We start from the raw sequence: 20,329 nt of genomic DNA, 5'->3' as shown, positions 1-20,329 counted from the left end.
TCAAATGATGGCTCTGGATTTGCCTAAGTGGGCTATTAAAGCAATTGATAAAATCCGTCGTGGGTTCTTGTGGCGAGGGCGTAAAGAGGCTAATGGTGGTCATTGTATGGTGGCCTGGGGCAAGGTCACACGCCCAAAAGAGTTAGGGGGGCTTGGTATTTCTGATCTCCAATGCTTAAATAGGGCCCTTCGTGTTAGATGGATTTGGCTCCAAAAAACTGATTCTTCCAAACCTTGGACTGATTTGCCATTCCATTCAAACCGGTTCTTGGATAGCTTGTGCTCTTTGGCAATGGCCTCCATAGTGGGTGATGGGCAGTCCACTCTTTTTTGGCATGACAGATGGATCCTGGGTCAGAGGATTGCAGACTTGGCCCCTCATGTTTTTAGTTTGGTTCCTAAAAGGCTGGTGAAGCAAAGGACAGTGGCTGATGCTCTGTGTAGCTCATCATGGATTGGGGATTTAAGGGGAGTGGTATCTTGGGAGGTCATTGTTGACTTCATTTTGCTGGCAGATGTTGTGGCTGATGTTGATCTTCAACCGGGAGTTCCAGATAAGCATTATTGGAGGTTCTCTTCCAATGGTATCTATTCGGCCAAATCTGCTTATGAGATAATGTTCTGTGGTTCTACCTCCATGGCGGGCTTTGAAAGAGTGTGGAGCACCTGGGCTCCGCCGAAGTGTCAGTTTTTCCTCTGGTTGGTCCTACATAATAAATGTTGGACGGTTGACCGACTCGCTAAGAGGGGTCTTCCCCATCCTAGTTCTTGCCCCTTATGTGACCAGGAAGGAGAGTCTATTCATCACTTGCTTGTTTCTTGTGTCCTCGCGAGGCAATTTTGGTATCTTCTTCTCCAACGTGTCGGCCTGTCCGCACTCTCCCCCGGGATGGAAGATATCAATTTTGAAGCTTGGTGGAGTAGATCGGCTGATGTTACTCCTAAGGATCTTAGAGATGGCCTTAACTCTTTGGTGATTCTTGGGGCTTGGACTATCTGGAGACACCATAATGACTGTGTTTTCAATGGTGCTCAGCCTTCTATAGCTAGATTGCTTACCTCAGCCAGTGATGAGTTCAATATGTGGTGTTTTGCGTGGGCCAAAGGCTTGACCCGTCTTTCGGACCTAGCTTTTGTGTTCAACCCCGGTTAGAAGGTGGTTATTACTAGTGTTGTTTGTGTGTGTTTGTGTGAGTGGTGTTTAGGTCATTGTAATTATCATCCTTCTTTTAATGAAATGATACGCAACTCTCCTGCGTGTTCGAGAAAAAAAAACTTCTATTAGAATTGCAGCATTCTCCTATTGCATTGCTAACGCCTAACGGATATGAAGCACTTTCCTATATTGCCTTGAACAAGTGGCTGTTTTATACATTTAGTTTCTATTTATGGCAGGACATCATTGTTTTCCATTTCATGATCATTGTTCCTTTAGAATGGCAGGCACTGCCTCACTACAATTCTTTCCCATTCTCTTTTCAGGTATCTTCCTCCAGAATGCTTTGACCTGAGCAAAACACCATTTATTTCATCTAAGGTAATTATATCTGGCAACACTTCTACCTGTTAAGTCATGTCATCCGATCTGGTGAAAATATACTTTGGTTCGTTCTTCTTATTTTTTTTCTAAATTATTCTACTCAACCAATAGCATAATATATTCAGGTGTCAAAGATAATAGGTCTCACTCTAGGAAGATGTTTTGGGACATTTCAATTGTGAGGTGTCCTCGGTTTGTTTCAATTGTGAGGTGTCCTCACTCTAGGAAGATATTTTGGGACATTTCAATTTTGGGACATAAAAGTTGTTAAGGCCCATAAGGCCCATATTGCCTATATGCCTATATATATGCTACAGTACCCGTGGGGGTGATTATCTCGCCTAATCCAAGGTTAGTCACATGGTATCAGAGGAGGTTAGGGTTAGGGTTTACGTCTAAGCCCACCCTGATCCAATTTTTCGTCGCCGTCGCGCCGTCGCTGTGCTGTCCTCGCGGCCAGCTCCTTCCTCTTCTCCGGCTGCTGTCGCAGTCCTTCCACTCCCGCCCGCCGTCGCGGCCGCGGGTCCCTTTTCCTGGCCGCCGTCGCGGCCTGCTGGCCGCCGCTTCGTCGAGGATTCACCGTCCCTGCGCATCCGCCGTCCAGATTCGCGCACATCCGCGCCGTCCGCGCCGTCGACCTGCGCATCCCGCCGGATCCGCTCTCTCCGCGCCGTCGACCTGCGCATTCCGCCGTCCGCCGGATCCGCCCTCTGCCATCCCGCCGTCCGCCGGATCCGCCCTCTGCCATCCCGCCGTCCGCCGGATCCGCCGTCTGTCTGCCGCGCCCGGTCCACCTGCTGTCCCTGCGCCAATCGCAGATTTGCGCAGATCTGCCCGCCGTTTCTGCGCACGGCCTGCTTTGCGCAAGATCCGACGTCCAGGGAGTGCGCAGATCCGGCTGCTGTCAAATCCTGCCACATCTGTCGTCCCGCTGTCCCTCGTCACCATCGCAGTCACCTCGTCTTGTGGGCAGGGCTGCAGATCTGCGCCGTTGCTGTCTCTGCGCAGGTGGCTGCCATTGCGGGCAGAGTTGAGGTGGCCTTGATTATCTGCAGCAGGGTGACAGCTGCTGTCCATCTCGGTTTCCGCTGCCCAGGATCTTCGTCAAGTCGTCCAAGTCGGGCTGCTGTCAGTTGCGGCTCCTCTGGTTTGTTTGGTTTCACTTATTTCCATTGAATTCAATATGACGACAAATGCTATTGTGGTTAATATCACTCTCGATGGTCAAAATTATCCGGAGTGGGCTTTCTGTGTTGAGACTGCACTCCGGGGACATGGATTACTCTTCCATTTGACTGATGCGGCACCTGTTCTTGCTGATGATCGTCGCAATGCTGCTGATATCAAAACATGGCAGCTTAATGATGGTAAAGTGATGGCTGCTATGGTGAACAGCGTCAAACCGTCTATGATTATGAGTTTGTCTAAATTCAAAACTGCTAAATCCATCTGGTCTCATTTGAAGGAGCGTTTTGTTCAGGATAGTGGTGCTCTATTACACACCCTTATGCAGCAGACACATGTTATTGAGCAAAATGATATGAGTATTGATGAGTACTACTCAGCCTTTGATCGCCTGATGAGTGCTTTGACATCAATGGTGCCTGCTTGTACTGCTGATCCATGTCCGGCTCATAAGTTTATTGAGAAGTTCTTCACTTACAGATTTGTTATGGGTGTTCGGGCCGAGTTTGATTCTCTTCGTGCTCGTTTACTTCAGGGTTCTGACACTCTCACAATGGCTAAGGCGCTGTCTGATTTACTTGCTGAAGAGACTCGTCTTAACTCTCTTTCCTCTAATGGTGGTAATCCTCACAGTGTGTTGGCTGCTGCCCAGAAACCTAAGAATATTTTTAAGCCTTGTGATCATTGTGGCAAGACCAATCATCGATCTGAGCTTTGCTTTGTCAAATTTCCTGAGAAGTTGACTGATTTCCGTGCACGACGTGCTGCTCGTGGTCGTGGTCCAGGACCATCTAATAGAGGCTCAGTTGCTGTTGCTGCCACTTCGTCCGCTTGTACTTCAGAGTCGGCCTGGGTACTTGATTCAGGAGCTTCCTTTCATGTCACATCTGATCAGTCAAAGTTGGCTTCTACTACACCTGTCACAGATGGTGCTTCAGTGCAGACAGCTGATGGTACTGTATGCCACATTACTCATAAGGGTTATCTTTCAGATCCACACTTTACAGTACCTAATATTTTCTTTGTTCCTGAGCTATCTATGGACCTTCTTTCAGTAGGCCAAATTACGGATCATAATTGCTTTGTCGGATTTGATGACTCATCTTGTTTTGTACAGGACCTTCGTACAGGGGAAGTGATTGGGACTGGCCGTCGCCGTAGAGCTGCTCCTCGCCTCTACATCTTGGACTCTTTGCGGCTTCCTTCCTTGGCTACATCTCCAGCGCATGTGCTTTCAGCTACCCTTGCTTCTGTTGCGTCTTTTGCCCAGTGGCATCATCGTCTAGGTCATTTGTGTGGATCTAGATTGTCTACTCTAATAAAGTCAGGTTGCTTAGGTCATACTTCGGTTGAGTCTGATTTTCATTGTAAGGGTTGTCATCTTGGAAAACAAATACAACTTCCATATTTTACTAGTCATTCTCATTCTGTTCAACCCTTTGATTTGGTTCACTCTGATATTTGGGGTCCTGCACCTTTTGTGTCAAAAGGTGGATATAAATACTATGTTATTTTTATTGATGATCATTCTCGCTACACTTGGATTTATTTCATGAAACGCCGCTCTGAGCTGATTTCTATTTATAAAACCTTTGCTCGTATGATTCACACTCAATTTTCCACTCACATTAAAACCTTTCGTTCTGATTCTGGTGGTGAATATTTATCTGATAATTTCCGCCAGTTTTTGACTTCAGAGGGTACTCTTGCTCAGCTTTCTTGCCCTGGTGCTCATGCACAGAACGGTGTGGCTGAACGCAAACATCGTCACATTATAGAAACTGCTCGCACTTTGTTGATATCTTCTTTTGTCCCGTCACATTTTTGGGGTGAAGCAGTTTCTACTGCGGTTTACCTCATCAATAGACAACCGTCATCCAAACTCTCTGGCAAAACACCTGGTGAAGTTCTTTTCGGAACTCCTCCACGATATGACCACCTTCGAGTTTTTGGATGTACGTGTTATGTACTATTATCACCTCGTGAACGTACTAAATTGACTGCTCAATTTGTTGAGTGTGTTTTTCTTGGATATAGCCCTGAACATAAAGGCTATCGATGTTATGATTCATCTTCTCGTCGCATGCGTATTTCTCGAGATGTGAGCTTCAATGAAAATCGTCTCTTCTTTTACAACTCTTCCACTCATTCTTCTTTTTATTCCACAGAGTCTACCTCCTTCATGAGCCTTCCTCCCATTTCTGAAACTTCATCAGTATCACCACCTACTGTTTCTACTCCAGATGTCCTTATTCCCATCACACCACCTTCCACTTCCACAACATCTCCGTCTTACTCTTCCAAACCACCTGTCACTCAGACTTACATTCGTCGTCCTCGCTCTACTCCCACGGCCAGTCCTGATGATGATCCTGTTGCTGATACTTGTACTAACAATGATGACTCTCATGTTGTTTTTAATCAGGGGTATCATCTTCGTGACCGTGGCACTATTGCAGCTCCAGAACGTTATGGGTTTTCCCGTGCTGGTGCAGTCATTGCTGAACCATCATCTTATAAAGAGGCGTCTGGTATACCTGAGTGGCAGCTTGCTATGACTGATGAATTAAATGCCCTTCATCGCACATGTACATGGGATGTTGTTCCGTTACCTGCTGGTGTTGTACCTATCACGTGCAAATGGGTATTCAAGGTTAAAACCAAATCTGATGGGTCTATTGAGCGATATAAAGCTCGTCTTGTGGCCAGAGGTTTTCAACAGACACAGGGTATTGACTATGATGAGACTTTTGCACCTGTGGCCCATCTGACTACTGTCCGAGCTTTACTTGCTGTTGCAGCCTCATCTTCTTGGACTATCTCTCAGATGGATGTCAAAAATGCTTTTCTTCATGGTGATTTACATGAGGAAGTCTATATGCATCCACCTCCTGGGATAGAGGTTCCATCAGGGCATGTATGTCGTCTTCGTCGAGCCTTGTATGGTCTCAAACAAGCTCCTCGTGCTTGTTTTGAGAGATTTGTTTCTGTCATCAAGGCTTGTGGTTTCTATTCTAGTGATCATGATCCTGCATTGTTCATTCATGTTTCTTCACGAGGACGCACGTTGTTATTACTATATGTTGATGACATGTTGATTACAGGCGATGATCCAGACCATATTGCTCATGTGAAGGCGTCTCTGAGTAAGGAATTTCAAATGTCTGACTTGGGGGCACTCAGTTATTTCTTGGGCATTGAGGTTTTGCAGACTCAAAATGGTATTTATCTTTCTCAGGCCAAGTACATACAAGATCTTCTTGATCGTTCTGGTCTTAGTGATACTCGCACTGTTGCCACGCCTATGGATCTACACTTATCTCTTCGTCCGACTGATGGGACACCTTTTGAGGATCCATCTCGATACAGACATCTTGTTGGCAGCTTAGTTTATCTTACTGTCACCAGGCCAGATATTGCTCATGCGGTTCAGATCTTGAGTCAGTTTGTCTCTGCTCCTACATCAGTTCATTATGGGCACTTACTTCGTGTGCTTAGATATTTACGGGGGACAAAAACACAATGTTTATTTTATGACTCAAATTCCCCACTTCAGCTTCACGCTTACTCTGATGCTACCTGGGCCAGTGATCCTACAGATCGTCGCTCCATCACTGGTTACTGTATTCTTCTTGGATCATCCCCTATTGCTTGGAAATCCAAGAAGCAAGCTGCTGTATCTAGATCTAGTACTGAAGCAGAACTTCGAGCCCTGGCTACTACTACTGCTGAGATTATCTGGATTCGTTGGCTCTTGGCTGATCTAGGCGTTTCTTGTGACTCGCCTACACTTCTTCACTGTGACAACACTGGCGCTATACAAATTTGTCATGATCCAGTGAAGCGTGAACTCACAAAACACATTGGTGTTGATGTCTCATTCACTAGATCTCATTGTCATCAGAAGACCATTGATCTTCAATATGTGCCCTCAGAATTACAGCTTGCGGATTTCTTCACAAAAGCACAAACTAGGGCACAACATCAGTTTCATCTAATCAAACTCAATGCTTCAAATCCTCCACTTCCGCCTTGAGTTTGACAGGGGGTGTTAAGGCCCATAAGGCCCATATTGCCTATATGCCTATATATATATGCTACAGTACCTGTGGGGGTGATTATCTCGCCTAATCCAAGGTTAGTCACAAAAGTTACATAAATCATCTCTAGCTAACCTGGTAACCAAGTTGATGTAGGTCTGGCTCGTTTATGCTCCTGCTCAATCCACGTCCCACAATAATATTTTTGAAATTCCAACTTCATCCCGATTAACATTGGTGCATTTAACTTTTCTATTCGTTTTGGTGCAGGTGGATGTTTGGTCAGCTGGTGTAATGTTTTACCAGATGCTCTTCGGAAAGCGTCCTTTTGGTCATGACCAGACCCAGGAGAGAATACTTCGGGAAGATACGATTATCAATGCACGGAGAGTGGAGTTCCCTTCAAAGCCAGCTGTATCAAATGAGGCAAAGGTCTGTTTTCTAGTTTGTTCACTTGTGTAAATATATTTGCATGCTGTCGCATGTATCAATCCCATCAGTGCAAGATACTATACTTGCATTGGTGAGATCTACAGTTTACTGCATTGTTTAACTTGGCTAAAGTGTGATCTCACCTTACTGCAAATAAAAATATTTAGCTGTATTATATGAGATTTCATTGCCAAATCGCCATGCTGCTTTGATTCTACTACAACTGTTTCAATCATCTTCGAGCCAATTTGATTTATTTTCCTTTTATATTGTACCTGAACATTCACAGGATCTGATACGCCGGTGCTTGACATACAACCAATCAGAGAGACCAGATGTACTAACCATAGCTCAAGATCCTTATCTCTCATACGCAAAGAGATAGCCGCTATGCCGGAGAACACTAAGGCAAGGGTAGCTGATCATTTATGAGATTATTTATGTATGGGGATGGATAATCTTGCGAAGGAGCAAAGTGTTCCACAAGCTCAAGAAGACCACAAAGGGTGTAACTGTATATGTTGTAAATTTTAGTCTTTCCCATCGCAGCAATGACCTGAAATCCAGAAGCCATCAGTTCAACGGACAGCTTCTTTGTAGCGTAGAGAAAGCAGGCATTGGTTTGAACGGGGCATGCGTAACGTGATGGTTTCTTGGCTGGTGGGCTGTGGGCAGTGGTCCTGTTGATGGTTGGTTTTTGTTTGCTCATACTGTCGGTAAGGTCTGCCAAATCAGAAACCACCGGTGACAGGCGAGAGCTCACATGCTCACCTCCGAAAAAAATCTCGGCCTTGCACTGGCAGGATGGACTGGATTTTGCGTATTGCCAAAACAGATTTAAGGTAGCATGCATCAATACAGGTTACTTTGGATAACCTATAGACTCACCACAGCCACAAGCACAGAAGCTCTTCGTACAATTTCAGAGAGTACCGATGTGCCAGATTTCTGCTGGTGCCAATTTGTTTGTGATCGCTGTCACCCTTGTACAACACTGGGATCGCTCATTGAGCATACACAAGTTATGCAATTTGCTTTTTTATTATAGTCATCTTTAGGGCGTCGTTTTGTTCGGAACGGATTCTTTGGAACTTTAATGTTAGTTTTATTTGTGTTAAAACTGAACGTGGAATAGTTCCAGGTTATATAATCCCAGCTAACCTAACTTGCACTTAGGAGATGTTTGGTTTGAGAAATCACTCTATCTAAAATAAGTTAGTGTATCATGAGTTCATTTTCTAAATTTGGTGGGATGATCTCATTCCATATACTAAGTAACTAGGAAGAATGAGGTGATGATATATTAACTCATTTTATTTTACAAACCAAAAAAAAATGAGGAGTAAGAAGATAGATTACCTCATTTCTCAAACCCAACACTCTATTACTGTTTTTGGTCGCCCCCAACTTAGGTTTGTTTGGTTAAAATGTAACATAAACGGATTACGGGTTGTTTGTTTTCTAGTGACTAATTTTTAGTTCATTCATTTTATTCTATTTTAGTTCTAAAATTACCAAATATAGAAACTATATTTTATTTCTATATTTAACAATTTAGAGACTAAAATAAATTAAAATATAGCGACTAAAAATTAGTCTCTAGAACCAAACATCCCTACATATGGTAATAAAGACAAATAATGTTGTTTAATTAAGCTCTTTTCAGTCTAATTATATCTACCGTCGGTAAGTGATCCGTAATACAATCCGAACCAAACAGCACCTTATTTCAAGCTGAAGTTGCCTTTGTGTTCCGACTGGTGTTCATGTTTTAGACATTTTTACTCGATTAGGGAATCTGATTTCGTCGCAGAAGTAGGCCTGCAAACGGGATGGGTGTAAGCGGGTATTTTAGGTGGGTTTAGAAATGAGTTTGTTTTAGTGGGTTGTGATGGGTTTCAATTGTGAACGGGTTGGGTTGGGTGGGTTTATTTTGTATTGTGGATCAAAATGGTCGATACCCATGGGTGTAGATGAGTTTTCATAGACGTGGGCTTCCATGGGTCTTCACTCATCCGTAGACCGCAGGATTGTATTCGAGTCGACTCCCAACTTAGTCCCAAGTCCCAACATACCCAACTCTACCCTAACTCCCCAAGTCTTCATCCGTGCACTGGCGGCCGCATCCTGCTTCCTGCCCCGATGGCCAGAGTCTCCCCTCTCCCCAAGTCTCCGCCTCGGCACCGGAGCTCCCCTGGCCCCTGCTGACGCCCGACGCTAATTAGACACTTTCACACTTAGACGTCGACGCCCACTGTCCCCTCACGCGCGCTCTTGCGTACGAAGCGAACACACTGCCGCCCCGGGGACCGTTCACACATGGTTCTTTTCTTTTCACTTCCAAGGAGATTTATGCGTCGTTCGGTGGGCTTCTGATGCTACCTGGATGTGCCCTTCCACTGTTGCTAGCTTCGAGCTTGATCAAAGACTCTTTCCACTATAACTAGTTTATGTTTCTTGCCAAAAAGATTATTGTTCACTAAGGATCTTTAACAGATGTTTTTTGTTATTCTCTCAAGACCTAAATGTTCATCGACCAAACTTGTTTTTTATCAGTGTATAATACTATTGTCACTATTTTTCTATGTCATGGACTATGTTTTTTGTATGTCATTGAAACTACCTATAAAGTTATGATTATGTATCAGTGTATGTGTATGCAGTTGGCTTGATGTGAGACAATAAACTGAATCCACGGGGTTTCCATGTGTTTCCACTCAATTGCGGGTTGATTTGGGGTCAATAATATTATTGAATGTGCTAGGTTTAATTTTCTTCTTGTATATTTAGGTGTGTGTGATGGATATTAAAGTTACTAGATTTAGGTATGGATGGACTTGGGTTGGATTTTTTTTTTGCCATTAGCCGGCCACGCAGAAGTGAAACGGTCCCCGGGAGAGCTGAGCAAAATCAAATCATGATTATCATATAAGAATGAGATGGCTCATGTGTGGATGCTACTCCACAGTGAGAACTGAGCATACATCAAAATTAATCGACATAGAATTGAGGGAAACAAGAACTACAGGTTCACGTTTCCTCGGCAGAGCACTGCTTAATTCAATTTCCTATTATCTTTACCAAGTACTACCCCTTTCCCCTCGCTCCGCCTTCTTCTAGTTCTGGTACATCTTGCCCTGTGTGGTGAGCCCGAACCCGAGCGGGAACAGCGGGTCGTAGTGCGCGTCGCCGTAGTTCATCGGCAGCTGGTCCACCGACCTGAACCACGTCCGCGGCAGCTTCCCCGTGAACCCGTAGTCCCCGAACAGCACGTCGGTGACACCCTGGCCCTCGGTCCCCGGCAGCCAGGCCGCCACGACCGCGTCCATGGCGCCCAGGAACGGCTGTATCACCACGGGGCGGCCGCTGATGAGCACGGTCACGCACCGCACGGCGGCGCACACCGTCTGTACGGTGCTCGGCCCGGGGTCCGGGATCGTCAGGTTCATGCTGTCGCCCTTGGTCTCCGTGTACGGGTGCTCGCCCACGGCCACGATCGCGTACGAGAAGCCGCCGCTCCTGACGAACTCGGCGTCGGGGCTCTCCGCGAACACCACCTCCGTCGACGGGTCCACGGCCGCCTTCACGGCGTCCAGGACCGTGGTGCCGACGGTGGTGCGCCCCGTGTCGCCCTGCCACTCGATCGTCCACCCGCCGCACTGGTACCCCAGGTTGTCGGCGTGGCTCCCTGCGACCAGGATCCTGGCGGCCTTCTTGGGCAGGGGCAGCAGCGGCGCGTCGCCCGGCTTGCCGTTCTTGAGGAGCACCAGCGACTTGCGCACCGCCTCCCGCGCCAGGTCCCTGTGCTCCTGCTTCCCCAGCTGGTCCGCGAGGCTGGGGTCCGGCATGGGGTTCTCGAACAGGCCCATGGTGAACTTGACGCGCAGAATCCGAGTCACGGCGTCGTCGATCCTGCTCATCGGGATCAGGCCGCTGTTGACGTGACCCGTCAGGATGGTGATGAAGTTTTGGTAGTTGTTGGGCACCATGATCTGAAGTGAAGCACACCACCACACAAGAGTTGTTTAGGCAACGCCAAATCCCGACCATGTCAATGCTAGCTTGGCTTACCATGTCAATGCCAGCAAGAATCGAAGCCTGCACAGAGTAGGAGTAGTTCGCCCCTGGAGGGCTGGTGATCCTGTCGATGCCCTCCCAATCCGAGATCGTGAAGCCCTGTAAAAATACACAGGCAGCTTCCAAGTCTGATTAACGTTTAAAAAACGCATCTATCTGCTTCTTCTTCTTCTCACCTGGAAGTTGAGCCTGCCCTTGAGGAAGCCTGTGATGAGGTCGTGGTTGGCGTGCATCTTGAGCCCGTTCCAGCTGGAGTAGGAGATCATGACGGTGGAGACGCCCTTGCGGAGCGCGTCCAGGTAGGCCGGCATGTGGATGCTCATCAGGCCCTGCTGGTCGATGATGGTGTTGTTCTCGTTGATGCCGTTCTGCGTGCCACCGTCGCCGACGAAGTGCTTGGCGCACGCCGCGACCTTGTCCCTGCGACAGACAGATTCAATTCTCGCAACAGCCATTAATTAAGAACATGACATATGCACGACGCCTGGTGCCCTGAATCGGCTTACTTTCCGGCGGCGAAGGGCATGCCGCTGGTGAAGTTCTGCGGGACGTCGCCCTGCAGGCCCGGGATGAGCTCAGTCATGGCCTGCACGATACGGTGGTCCTCGCTGTAGCTCTCGTAGCACCGGCCCCACCTCGGATCACGGCACACCTGCGCGCGCAGCAGCAGCAGCAACATTGATCCAGGATCAGCAGCAGCAGCAGTAGGAAGGAAAGGAGCTGGCATTGTCAGCAAGGATCCAGGATACTTACCGCAATGCATGGCGCGAACGCGTACTGGATGCCGGTGGCTCTCACTTCAAGCGCGGTCGCGGCGCCGATCCTCTTCACCAGGTTTGGATCCCTGCACGGTGCAGTTCACACGAGGAGGAGGAGTTGAGTCAACGTAGCAGGCACAGGCTACAGCTACACGAAGCGCCGCCAGCTGGAGAATGCGCTTGCCTGGTGGCTCCGAGGCCGACGTTGTGGGGGAAGATGGTGGCGCCGTACACGTTGTTGTGGCCGTGGACGGCGTCGATGCCGTAGATCATCGGGATGCCGAGGCGCGTGGACAGGCACGCCTTCTGGAAGTCGCTGACCATGGTGACCCACTCCGCCGCCGTCGCCTGCTTCCGCGGCACGCTGCCGCCGCCGCTGAGCAGGCTGCCGATGTAGTAGTCCCTGAGCGCCTGCGGCGACGCGACGATCCGCTCTATCTGCGTCATCTGGCCGACCTTCTCGGCCAGCGTCATCCGCGCGAGCAGGTCCCTGACGCGGACCTCCACGTCCTTGCTGGCGTCCTGGTACGGCGGCGGCACGCCCTGGTCCTGGGCGTCACCGCCGTACGCCGCGGACCAGAAGAGCAGCAGCAGCGCGGCCACCGCCGGCGCCGTGAGCAGCGCCATCCGGTGGCGGCGGAGGAGCGGGACGAGGCGCCTCCGGACCTGCGCGTCGTAGCATTGCAGCGACCATGTCAGAGCCTCCGTGAAGCGCTCCTCCAGGGGCTCGAGGACGCCTGACCTGATGCGGCCGGCGAGCTCGCCGCCCATGGCCAGTCAACGGCGGCGACGGCGAGAGCCGGGGACGCAGAGATGCAGGGATCCAAGAAACCATTTTTATGGTTTGCGTGTAGTATTATTAACGAGAAAGAGACTACTACGACCGGCCTCACTCGTCGGCCGTGCCGCGTGTTGGTGTTGGTGCTTGCAAATGGAACATGATTTGTGATCGAGTGATTAAAGATTTAACACGTAGTGAGCTGTCAGATCAAGGCGTCTTTTTTATTGTTGAAAGCAAAAGCCACTCCGCGCACCTGCTGACATTAGTTTTAACTAGTGTTTTGCTGGCAGGACAGCATGCTTTTAATAAACATAAAACAGATTTAATGTGAACATGCTCCTCCAGAGTCCAGACTAGATATTCTTTGCAGCAGTCTCTGTAAATTCATAACACTACAGTAACAGCTGAAAAGAGCAGGAGCTCGGGCAGGTTAATTAAAACTAGAAGCGATAAGACCAAAATATCAAAAGATTTTCTTGTGCGTGATCTAGGGAAAAAAAACTCAACTCGTGCGTAACCAAGAACAGAAAACTAGCTGCCAATGAAAGAAAAACCCACACGCTAATACGAAACGATTAGCTTGCAAAGCACTATCTACTCCAGAACACGCAAACTAACTTGGGAAGGAGGAAGAGGATGAGGAGGGGGCGGCCATGAGAGCGAACCAATCAATCACCGGAAGCAGAGGAACTGGACCGGTGGAGGAGCCCTGCTGCGCCACAACCACAAATGCGTGAGCCCGGCGAGGACGAACAGGAGGGTTATATGAAGCAAGTACAGGCACGATGCCCCGGCGGCGCTCTTCGGAGAACCGGCGGCGGCAGGGCAGCACTGCTCGTGTGACGAGGCTAGGCTATGAAGGGGGGAAGGTGATGATGATTCAATGCGTTTGTTGCGACGGGTTGGAATCCCTCTCCCGCACACAAATGCCCAACTCGCGTGAACGGACGGCGCCCCCTCCGAGCGCAGCGAGTGCCTGCCCGGACACGCGCTACATGCCATCAGCGAGAGGAGAGAGGAGACACTGCGCAGCGTGTGTTCGTGGTGCAGTTACGTAACTACCAGTGCAGTGCTGGATCGCTACTGCTGCATACAGTACGAGCGTGTTTGATTCAGCAAGAAACCGCCCATGTCTTACCAGAAAGGTGGAGCAGCAGATGGGACTAGGAGGAGGTGAGGAGGAGGAGGAGTGTCCTGCCTGCCTAGTGCTCCTCCCGACGAGTGTCCCTTAAATAAAGGAGTAGAGCAGCAACCGGAGAGCAGGTATGGCGGATAAGGGCTGAGGAGCGAGTGGTTGGAGCAGGGACCGCCGCGCCCGCCATTGGCACCTTCGATGCGAGCCACAGGCCACAGCCACCCCCTCCCGCCCGATAATATCCTGTTTCCCTCCGTGACGATCCGATCGTCGTCCCCGATTGTTGCCTTCCGGCGCGGCGCGGCGAAAGCAACCCTCGTCCGTGATGGATCCTGTCCTGTTCTCCTCCGGCGAGAATTACGGGTACAGCTGGGTTATTACTACTTACTGCTCCCGCGCGGTTAGTGCGCGAGCGAGCACAGCGCAGGCGCAGGCGCGCAGCACAAGAGGGTGGTGGTTCGAGGAAGAAGACGGTGATGAGGACGTGGACGGCGAGACCCGCCGGGCGGTAGTGCTAGCAAGAGAACAAAACCCGTGGGACTGTGAACAAGCGCAGAAAGAAATACGAATGCAACAAGTCCTCCGTTCTGTTCTTTAATTTATTTTTATTTATTTATTTATTTTTGGCCAAAACGTTGGGGACTCACTCGTGCAAGCAGTTTCATCGCCACCCCCATGTGAGCGATCCGGCCGGGACGCCTCGTCGGGAAAGCGGTACGGCGAGGCAGAGCAGCGCCGGCGGTCGTGGAAGGATGGAGCAACAGCCCTGCCCAGCAGCACGAGGAAAAAGACTAGAAGAAGAGGATGGCTCTAGACGATGCATGCCCTGCGCTGCGCGAGGTTTATATATATTTATAGAGTCGGTCGAGCGAGGAGGGGTGACCGGGTGAGGGGGCAGGCTAGGTTATAGTATAGCTAGTCGTCTCGATCAAGTAAGGACGAATCCGCGCGGCGATGCGGTGAAGTGGGCGCGGTGCCGGTGCGGCGGCAGAGCAGGGAGCCCTCAGCTCCCCCGTCGATCGAAAGCGACGGCGTCCGTGCCACTGCCACCCAGCCCCAGATCAGCAGGGGCCCGCAACCAGCCAGCTGCGCTGTTACTTGACGGCAGCACACTCCATGTCTGTGTCTTTTATCTATCTCTAATGATTTAATCTAATCAGGCCCCCTATCTGCTGTGCCGACTGCCAAGCTTATCCTGCTCCTGCTCCCTCTCCGCCTCCGGCCTCCAACTTGTCAGCGAGTTATATTCTACCAAGTGGTGGAGGAGTGCCCGCAGAAGCAACGACGACGCACACGGCTGGCTTGAGCAAGCCAGCCAAGCAACAATGGCGGACGGAGGACCGAGGGAGGACGAAGCGGAGAGGGTGCTGCAGGTGGTGGCAGACGCGATGATTCTATATATCTGGAGACGAATGGATCGAGGAATGGGGAGTGGGCTCAGCTCGAGCGGCCACGATTTATGTTTAATGGAGGCAAATCAGGAGATAATTGGATTTTTGCCACTCACAATGTTGTCTTCTTGTTATAATTACCACTGCATCTACAATGTTGTCTTCTTGTTATAATTACCACTGCATCTATGAATTGTGGGTCCAGCTGGGTCTATGAAATGTGGACCTGATGGCAATTTTACAAACCTGTTTCTTGCTGATAGCAAATATCAGAATCTCTCAGCAAATCAGATTGAGGAAGCTGTTGGGAAATATTTTACATTATTCACATATTGATTAGCTAAGAAAATTAGTATCTTATATAAATTTTGGTAAAAATTAGGGCTGGTTTGATGATTAGGAATCACCGGAAATCTACGAGGAGAAATCCTCTTGTTATTTTGAATAAGTAATTTCTCTCGTAGATCCCTTTTAATCTTTAGTCATCAAATCAGTCCTTAGAGAATAAGTAAAACTTATTTTATTAGAATGGATTGAGAAAATTGAAGAAAATTAAATTCTCTTCTATACAAATTTGTATATGAGAGTATTTAATCCATCTAATCCGGCTTAATCTATTTTAAACCGAACAAGCACGAGCAGGCGGCTGGCTTCATGAATTGAACAGCAATGATAAGCCACAACGTCCGGATCGGGGAGACGCATCCCGCGCCCGTGGAGAAACCGGCGGCCGGGATCCTTCCGGCGGTCGGGGGGTCCGGACGAGGCCTGGCGGTGCCGTGGGGTATGGGGCGTTGGCTGGCCGGGATCGGAGGGCAAATTGAGCGCCATGTCCGGCTGCAAATTGAGCGCCATGTCTTTCCCTTTTCTTTTCGGTGGTGTGCGGAAGTACATAGCGACAGACTACTAGTAATATTTAGAATTACATTTGCAAATATGACGTGGGCATGCACATCGTATCATCTTTTTTTGTTATTACTGACGACTTGGTCCAGCTACCGGTTCATATACACCCCAAACGCCAGTAGCTAGTCTCGTGGTTGCTTACCCGTCACCATCATCTGTGATCGCGTTTGTACTGAGGATAATGCAATTTTCAAAGAGCGGGTTAGCACTGGGATTAGCTAGTGGAAGGAATCACCACCACGGTGACAGTGAAACCGCCTCGTCTCCCTTATTAATTACTAGCACAAGTCACCGTTAGCGTTTCTTCTTACGGTAAGGAGAAATTAGCTTAAAGCTAGGGTAGAGGCAACAACAACAAAAAAGGTGTTGATGGGGATCCAAAGCAACAAAAAGATGTTGATCTCATATATTCCCGTGGGTGGGTGGGGGGACACATACATACATGATCTGGTTGACCTGTGCGTTTCTTACTTCCAATTCCAATCCAGACCAAGCTTAAGTGCGTGCCATCACGTTTGTCCAAAAAGTGGGTGTTCCTCTGCCCAAAAAAGCGTTGAAGCAACGTGAGTGTGTCGTCAGGTCCCAAAAGGAGACGTCGTGTTCACTAAATACTTGCCCTAATTACATAGCAATAGCATAACAGTAACTTTTACTTATTAGGGTTTATTGGACGAGCTACACTTAATCACTAATTGGACTAGAAATTCACTTAAATTAGCTGAAGGTGTCTAGTTAGTTGGCTAATTAATAGATAAGTGAAAATTTAGCAGAAAAAAATACCATATATCAATCATTTGGACGTGAAGTATTGAGAGAGAACAAATCATGGTGTCGTAGTGTAGGGCTGGGCATTCGGTCTATTAGGGTAATTCAGTTCGGTCTATTCTGGTTTGTGAAATTTTGGGTTCTGAAAAATGAGAACCGAAATTTTCAAAATTATTTTAGGAATCGAACCCGAATAGACTCACAATTTCGGTTCAGTCTATTTGGTCCACCGAATAGACCCGAATAGTAGAGAGACTAGTATCTTTTGTTAAAATATATACAATAAATAATTAATTGAAAGTATTATTATTACAACAAGTAACTATAAAAAATAGCATACAAAGATATATATATTATTATTAAGATGATATCATTATTTTTATCTAATAAGTTCATAAATCATATAATAATATCATCACATATTAAGAGTTTTTTTTATATTTCGAGTTATTCGATCTATTCGGGTTTTAAACGTTAGGAACCGAACCCGAACTCTTACTCTGAAATATAGCATATATAGGAACCGAACCTGAACCTGAAAACCCAAATAGTTCGGTTCAGATTCAAGTTCGGTTTTCGGTTTTAAAATGTCCACCCATACCGAAGTGCACCGCACCGTCCAGACAAATCTGCCGAGCGGAGCTTTTCAGGTCGGCGGCAACTCGGCATCCGTCCTCGCAAGTGAAAAAATCAGCTGGGCATGCTCAGGTCGGCATCCGTCCACAAGTGAAAATTACACTCGTGCTCGCCTCTGACGCGGTAGTTTATCAAATTCATATGTTCTGTTCAGTCCTCGTAAGCCATGTAGTTGTTTTCTATACGATCAAGGCTCAATTTGGTGGTTGGAAAGTAGTACTTGTATGTATTTTGTATCTTTATTGATAAAAATTAATTTAAGGAAAATAGTGAAAATAAATTAATGGAGAAAATGGTAGCAGGTTAGTAGTTGGAGCCTTGGAGGAGTTTTGGTGGACGACTTTTTTTATTAAAATTTTATGTTTATATTTTGATGGGAGTGATAGCGTATTTGGACCCTACATGTCGGCACCGTGAGCACTTACGGCGAGGTTACATGACCGGCAACAAAGATTATAGCGCCGAGATATTACATTATAAATAGTGTAAACTTTACCTACTCATAATATGGTAGTACCTCGATGCTATAGCTTGTGGTGTCGAGGTGCCATGGATAGGGGTGGATAACGAGCCAGCTCGGCTCGGCTCGTCCGAGTTCGAGCTGGCTCGTTAAGCTAACGAGCCAGCTCGGCTCGGCTCGTTAAGGTAACGAGCCACAGAGTCAGCTCGGCTCGGCTCGGCTCGTTTACGAGCTCGAGCTGGCTCGTTTAGCTCGCGAGCCAGAGCAGAAAAAAATAAAATGTATATAATAATTATTTTTTAGTTAATTTCAAACTAATTTAACAATAAAAATAGTAATTATACTCATAGTTTCACAAACCATGTCAATATAACACCAAATTAGCACAATTCACCACTCATTAATTCACAATTCACATGCATGTTCATCAGTTTAACCCATAATTATATTTGCATATACCAAATTAACACATAGACATAGTTCATTAATCATTAGTTTAATTCATAGGTCATAGACACCTCACATATATATAACATGTTCATCAATTATTCTATAAATGATATGTATATAGTTTCGTTTTATTAGAATATGGTAGCTCGTTTAGCTCGCGAGCTGGCTCGTTAACGAACCGAGCTAGGATGTCAGCTCAGCTCGTGACAAAATTCAAACGAGCCGATCCGAGCCGAGCCGAGCTGACCACGAAATGAGCGAGCCAGCGAGCCACGAGCATTTTGTCCAGCCCTAGCCATGGACCCAGCAACGATAGCACTTGTCCCCGTCAATCCACGAGTTTAGCGAACTAACAGACTTTAATTTTCATGTGGTTTTTTTGACCTTTCATAAATTCTTGTTCTGCGTCCACCACTAACACGTCCACCACTAACACGGGACCTTTGCTCGCTCGCTTGCTAGATAGGACGGAGGCACGGAGCAGCAATCTCTACAACTATTAAGAGGGGAACGTAGACTACCCCCGCCGCTACCAAACTCCTCCTGCTACCGCGCGCTCAACCCCCGCGAAAATCGCCGCAACCGAACGCCACGATTCCCTGCCCGCAGATCACGCGCAAGCGCAACCGACCCCCGCCGCGATTCCCCTCCGCGGCGAATCACCCGCCATCTGATCCGCCAACCGACCTTCGCCAGCTGCCGCATCCGGGCAACCTCCGCCTCCATCGCCCAAGCTCCCGCTCGCGGCGAATCATCCGCCATCTGATCCGTCAACCGACCTCCGCCAGTTGCCGCATCCGCGCAACCTCCGCCTCCATCGCCCAAGAACTCCTCCTCCCGCCTCGTGGGCCGCTGCAACCCCTCCTGCCTGTAGATCCACTCTGTCGCGAACCTCCCCATGCCTCCACCGCCCCTTCCGTGAGGCGGACTCCTTGGTGGCCGCGGCCGCGCCGCTGCTTCTCGTGGCGAAGGAGGTGCGTGCTCTCGGAGAGCGGTCGCGGCTCGGGGAGGAGCACACGATCGCGCAGACGCTCACGTCGCTGGACTTCTGGCTGATGTTCGCGTCGTTCCTGATGGGCGTGGGCATAGGGCTGGCCGTGATGAACAACCTGGGGCAGATGGGCGTGGCCATGGGCTACGTCGACGTCTCCCTCTTCATCTCCATGACCAGCATCTGGGGATTCTTCGGTCGCATCGCCTCCGGCACCATCTCCGAGCACTTCATCAAGTAAGTTATTTATTACCCGATTTGGCAACTGGCAAGGAATGGAATCATATAACTCATGCGCTACCCGGTTTAGCAGCGGGTCAGTGACATCCGACGACTCGCCGGCGGTGACGCCCAGGCTGCTGTCCTTGATGTCCAGCTCCAGCCCCGAAAACTGCTCAGGCTGTGGAAAATTGGGGCACAGAAAAAATAGCTCCAAATGCCCACTAAATGGGACAAAGAAGAGGTAGTAAGAGTTACGATTTTGTTTTTTTAGTCCTTGTCATATGACATCATTTGAACTCATGTTAGTTGTAGAGATTTGTAGGAAAAGAGCGCCAAGGAATAATACAACTAAAGGTTGGTTTCCTAAAGAAGTGCCTACATCATCACAGGCAGCACCCAATATTACTCCTCCAAGTGATGATGTGCCTGCATCTTCAGAAATTATGCTTACAATACCTCCGCCAGGAGAGGATGTGCTTGCATCTTCACAGATAGTGCAACCAATGTCTCCTCCAAGAGAGGTTGTGCCTACAGAATTAATCTCTCCTCCGAAAGACGCG

General features: G+C 48.3%; 4 protein-coding genes across 20 annotated transcripts in view; 3 read left to right on the top strand and 1 right to left on the bottom strand.

The window, feature by feature from the left end:
• Nucleotides 1-8,317, top strand: part of LOC542181 (serine/threonine-protein kinase TOUSLED) — a 31,945-nt gene extending 23,628 nt beyond the window's left edge. For 4 of the 13 annotated variants that reach the window (XR_002263301.3, XR_002748789.2, XR_002263299.2 and 1 more), the window contains 4 exons: nucleotides 1,483-1,537; nucleotides 5,151-6,862; nucleotides 7,036-7,197; nucleotides 7,487-8,248. Coding sequence is in view for 4 of the 13 variants with exons in the window: in XM_020540409.1 (XP_020395998.1) it covers nucleotides 1,483-1,537; nucleotides 7,036-7,197; nucleotides 7,487-7,582 (313 nt within the window). In the remaining 9 variants the exon portion in view is untranslated. Of the gene's footprint in view, nucleotides 1-1,482; nucleotides 1,538-5,150; nucleotides 6,863-7,035; nucleotides 7,198-7,486 lie in introns of all 13 variants that reach the window. The other 9 variants (XM_020540409.1, XM_020540394.1, XM_035961010.1 and 6 more) reach the window with 6 other exon arrangements.
• LOC109943548 (uncharacterized) lies at nucleotides 1,558-4,246 on the top strand. Its single transcript, XM_020546939.3, has 2 exons — nucleotides 1,558-3,678; nucleotides 3,843-4,246. Exons 1-2 carry the CDS (start codon nucleotides 2,724-2,726, stop codon nucleotides 3,884-3,886), a joined length of 999 nt encoding a protein of 332 aa, XP_020402528.1. The 5' UTR covers nucleotides 1,558-2,723; the 3' UTR covers nucleotides 3,887-4,246.
• A 1,781-nt stretch (nucleotides 8,318-10,098) lies between the features above and the next one.
• Nucleotides 10,099-14,751, bottom strand: LOC541703 (uncharacterized). Of its 5 annotated transcripts, XM_035960811.1 has the most exons (8): nucleotides 13,952-14,570; nucleotides 13,479-13,789; nucleotides 12,217-12,698; nucleotides 12,028-12,118; nucleotides 11,781-11,926; nucleotides 11,451-11,694; nucleotides 11,269-11,373; nucleotides 10,099-11,189 (listed from the first exon to the last, which is right to left on the bottom strand). In XM_035960811.1, the coding sequence occupies exons 3-8, from the start codon at nucleotides 12,657-12,659 to the stop codon at nucleotides 10,314-10,316; spliced, it is 1,905 nt and encodes a 634-aa protein (XP_035816704.1). In that variant the 5' UTR covers nucleotides 12,660-12,698; nucleotides 13,479-13,789; nucleotides 13,952-14,570; the 3' UTR covers nucleotides 10,099-10,313. The 5 variants fall into 5 exon arrangements, with proteins under 5 accessions (XP_035816704.1, NP_001104913.2, NP_001335493.1 ...); NM_001111443.2 differs by lacking the exon at nucleotides 13,479-13,789 and having other exon boundaries at nucleotides 13,952-14,422; NM_001348564.1 differs by lacking the exon at nucleotides 13,952-14,570 and having other exon boundaries at nucleotides 13,479-13,758.
• LOC103644008 (uncharacterized) lies at nucleotides 14,130-15,532 on the top strand. Its single transcript, XM_008667197.4, has 2 exons — nucleotides 14,130-14,311; nucleotides 15,109-15,532. Exons 1-2 carry the CDS (start codon nucleotides 14,147-14,149, stop codon nucleotides 15,511-15,513), a joined length of 570 nt encoding a protein of 189 aa, XP_008665419.1. The 5' UTR covers nucleotides 14,130-14,146; the 3' UTR covers nucleotides 15,514-15,532.
• The last annotated feature ends 4,797 nt before the right edge of the window (nucleotides 15,533-20,329 follow it).

Source organism: Zea mays, chromosome 1 (assembly GCF_902167145.1).
Source record: "Zea mays cultivar B73 chromosome 1, Zm-B73-REFERENCE-NAM-5.0, whole genome shotgun sequence".
NCBI lineage: Eukaryota > Viridiplantae > Streptophyta > Magnoliopsida > Poales > Poaceae > Zea > Zea mays.
Note: the sequence above shows the minus strand (reverse complement) of the source record. Positions and strands in the feature narration are given on the sequence as shown.

What these genes read in the sequence shown, in the direction of transcription:
- LOC109943548 (XM_020546939.3), top strand. Translation starts at nt 2,724, where the DNA reads ATGACGACAAATGCTATTGTGGTTAATATCACTCTCGATGGTCAAAAT. An exon ending in TTCAGTGCAGACAGCTGATG is followed by an intron (nt 3,679 to 3,842) that starts GTACTGTATGCC and finishes TGTTTTGTACAG; the next exon opens with GACCTTCGTACAGGGGAAGT.
- LOC541703 (NM_001358117.1), bottom strand. Translation starts at nt 12,867, where the DNA reads ATGGTTTCTTGGATCCCTGCATCTCTGCGTCCCCGGCTCTCGCCGTCG. An exon ending in AGGGCAGGCTCAACTTCCAG is followed by an intron (nt 11,374 to 11,450) that starts GTGAGAAGAAGA and finishes GTATTTTTACAG; the next exon opens with GGCTTCACGATCTCGGATTG. An exon ending in TTCTTGCTGGCATTGACATG is followed by an intron (nt 11,190 to 11,268) that starts GTAAGCCAAGCT and finishes GCTTCACTTCAG; the next exon opens with ATCATGGTGCCCAACAACTA.
- LOC103644008 (XM_008667197.4), top strand. Translation starts at nt 14,147, where the DNA reads ATGCGAGCCACAGGCCACAGCCACCCCCTCCCGCCCGATAATATCCTG. An exon ending in TCCTCCGGCGAGAATTACGG is followed by an intron (nt 14,312 to 15,108) that starts GTACAGCTGGGT and finishes TAATCTAATCAG; the next exon opens with GCCCCCTATCTGCTGTGCCG.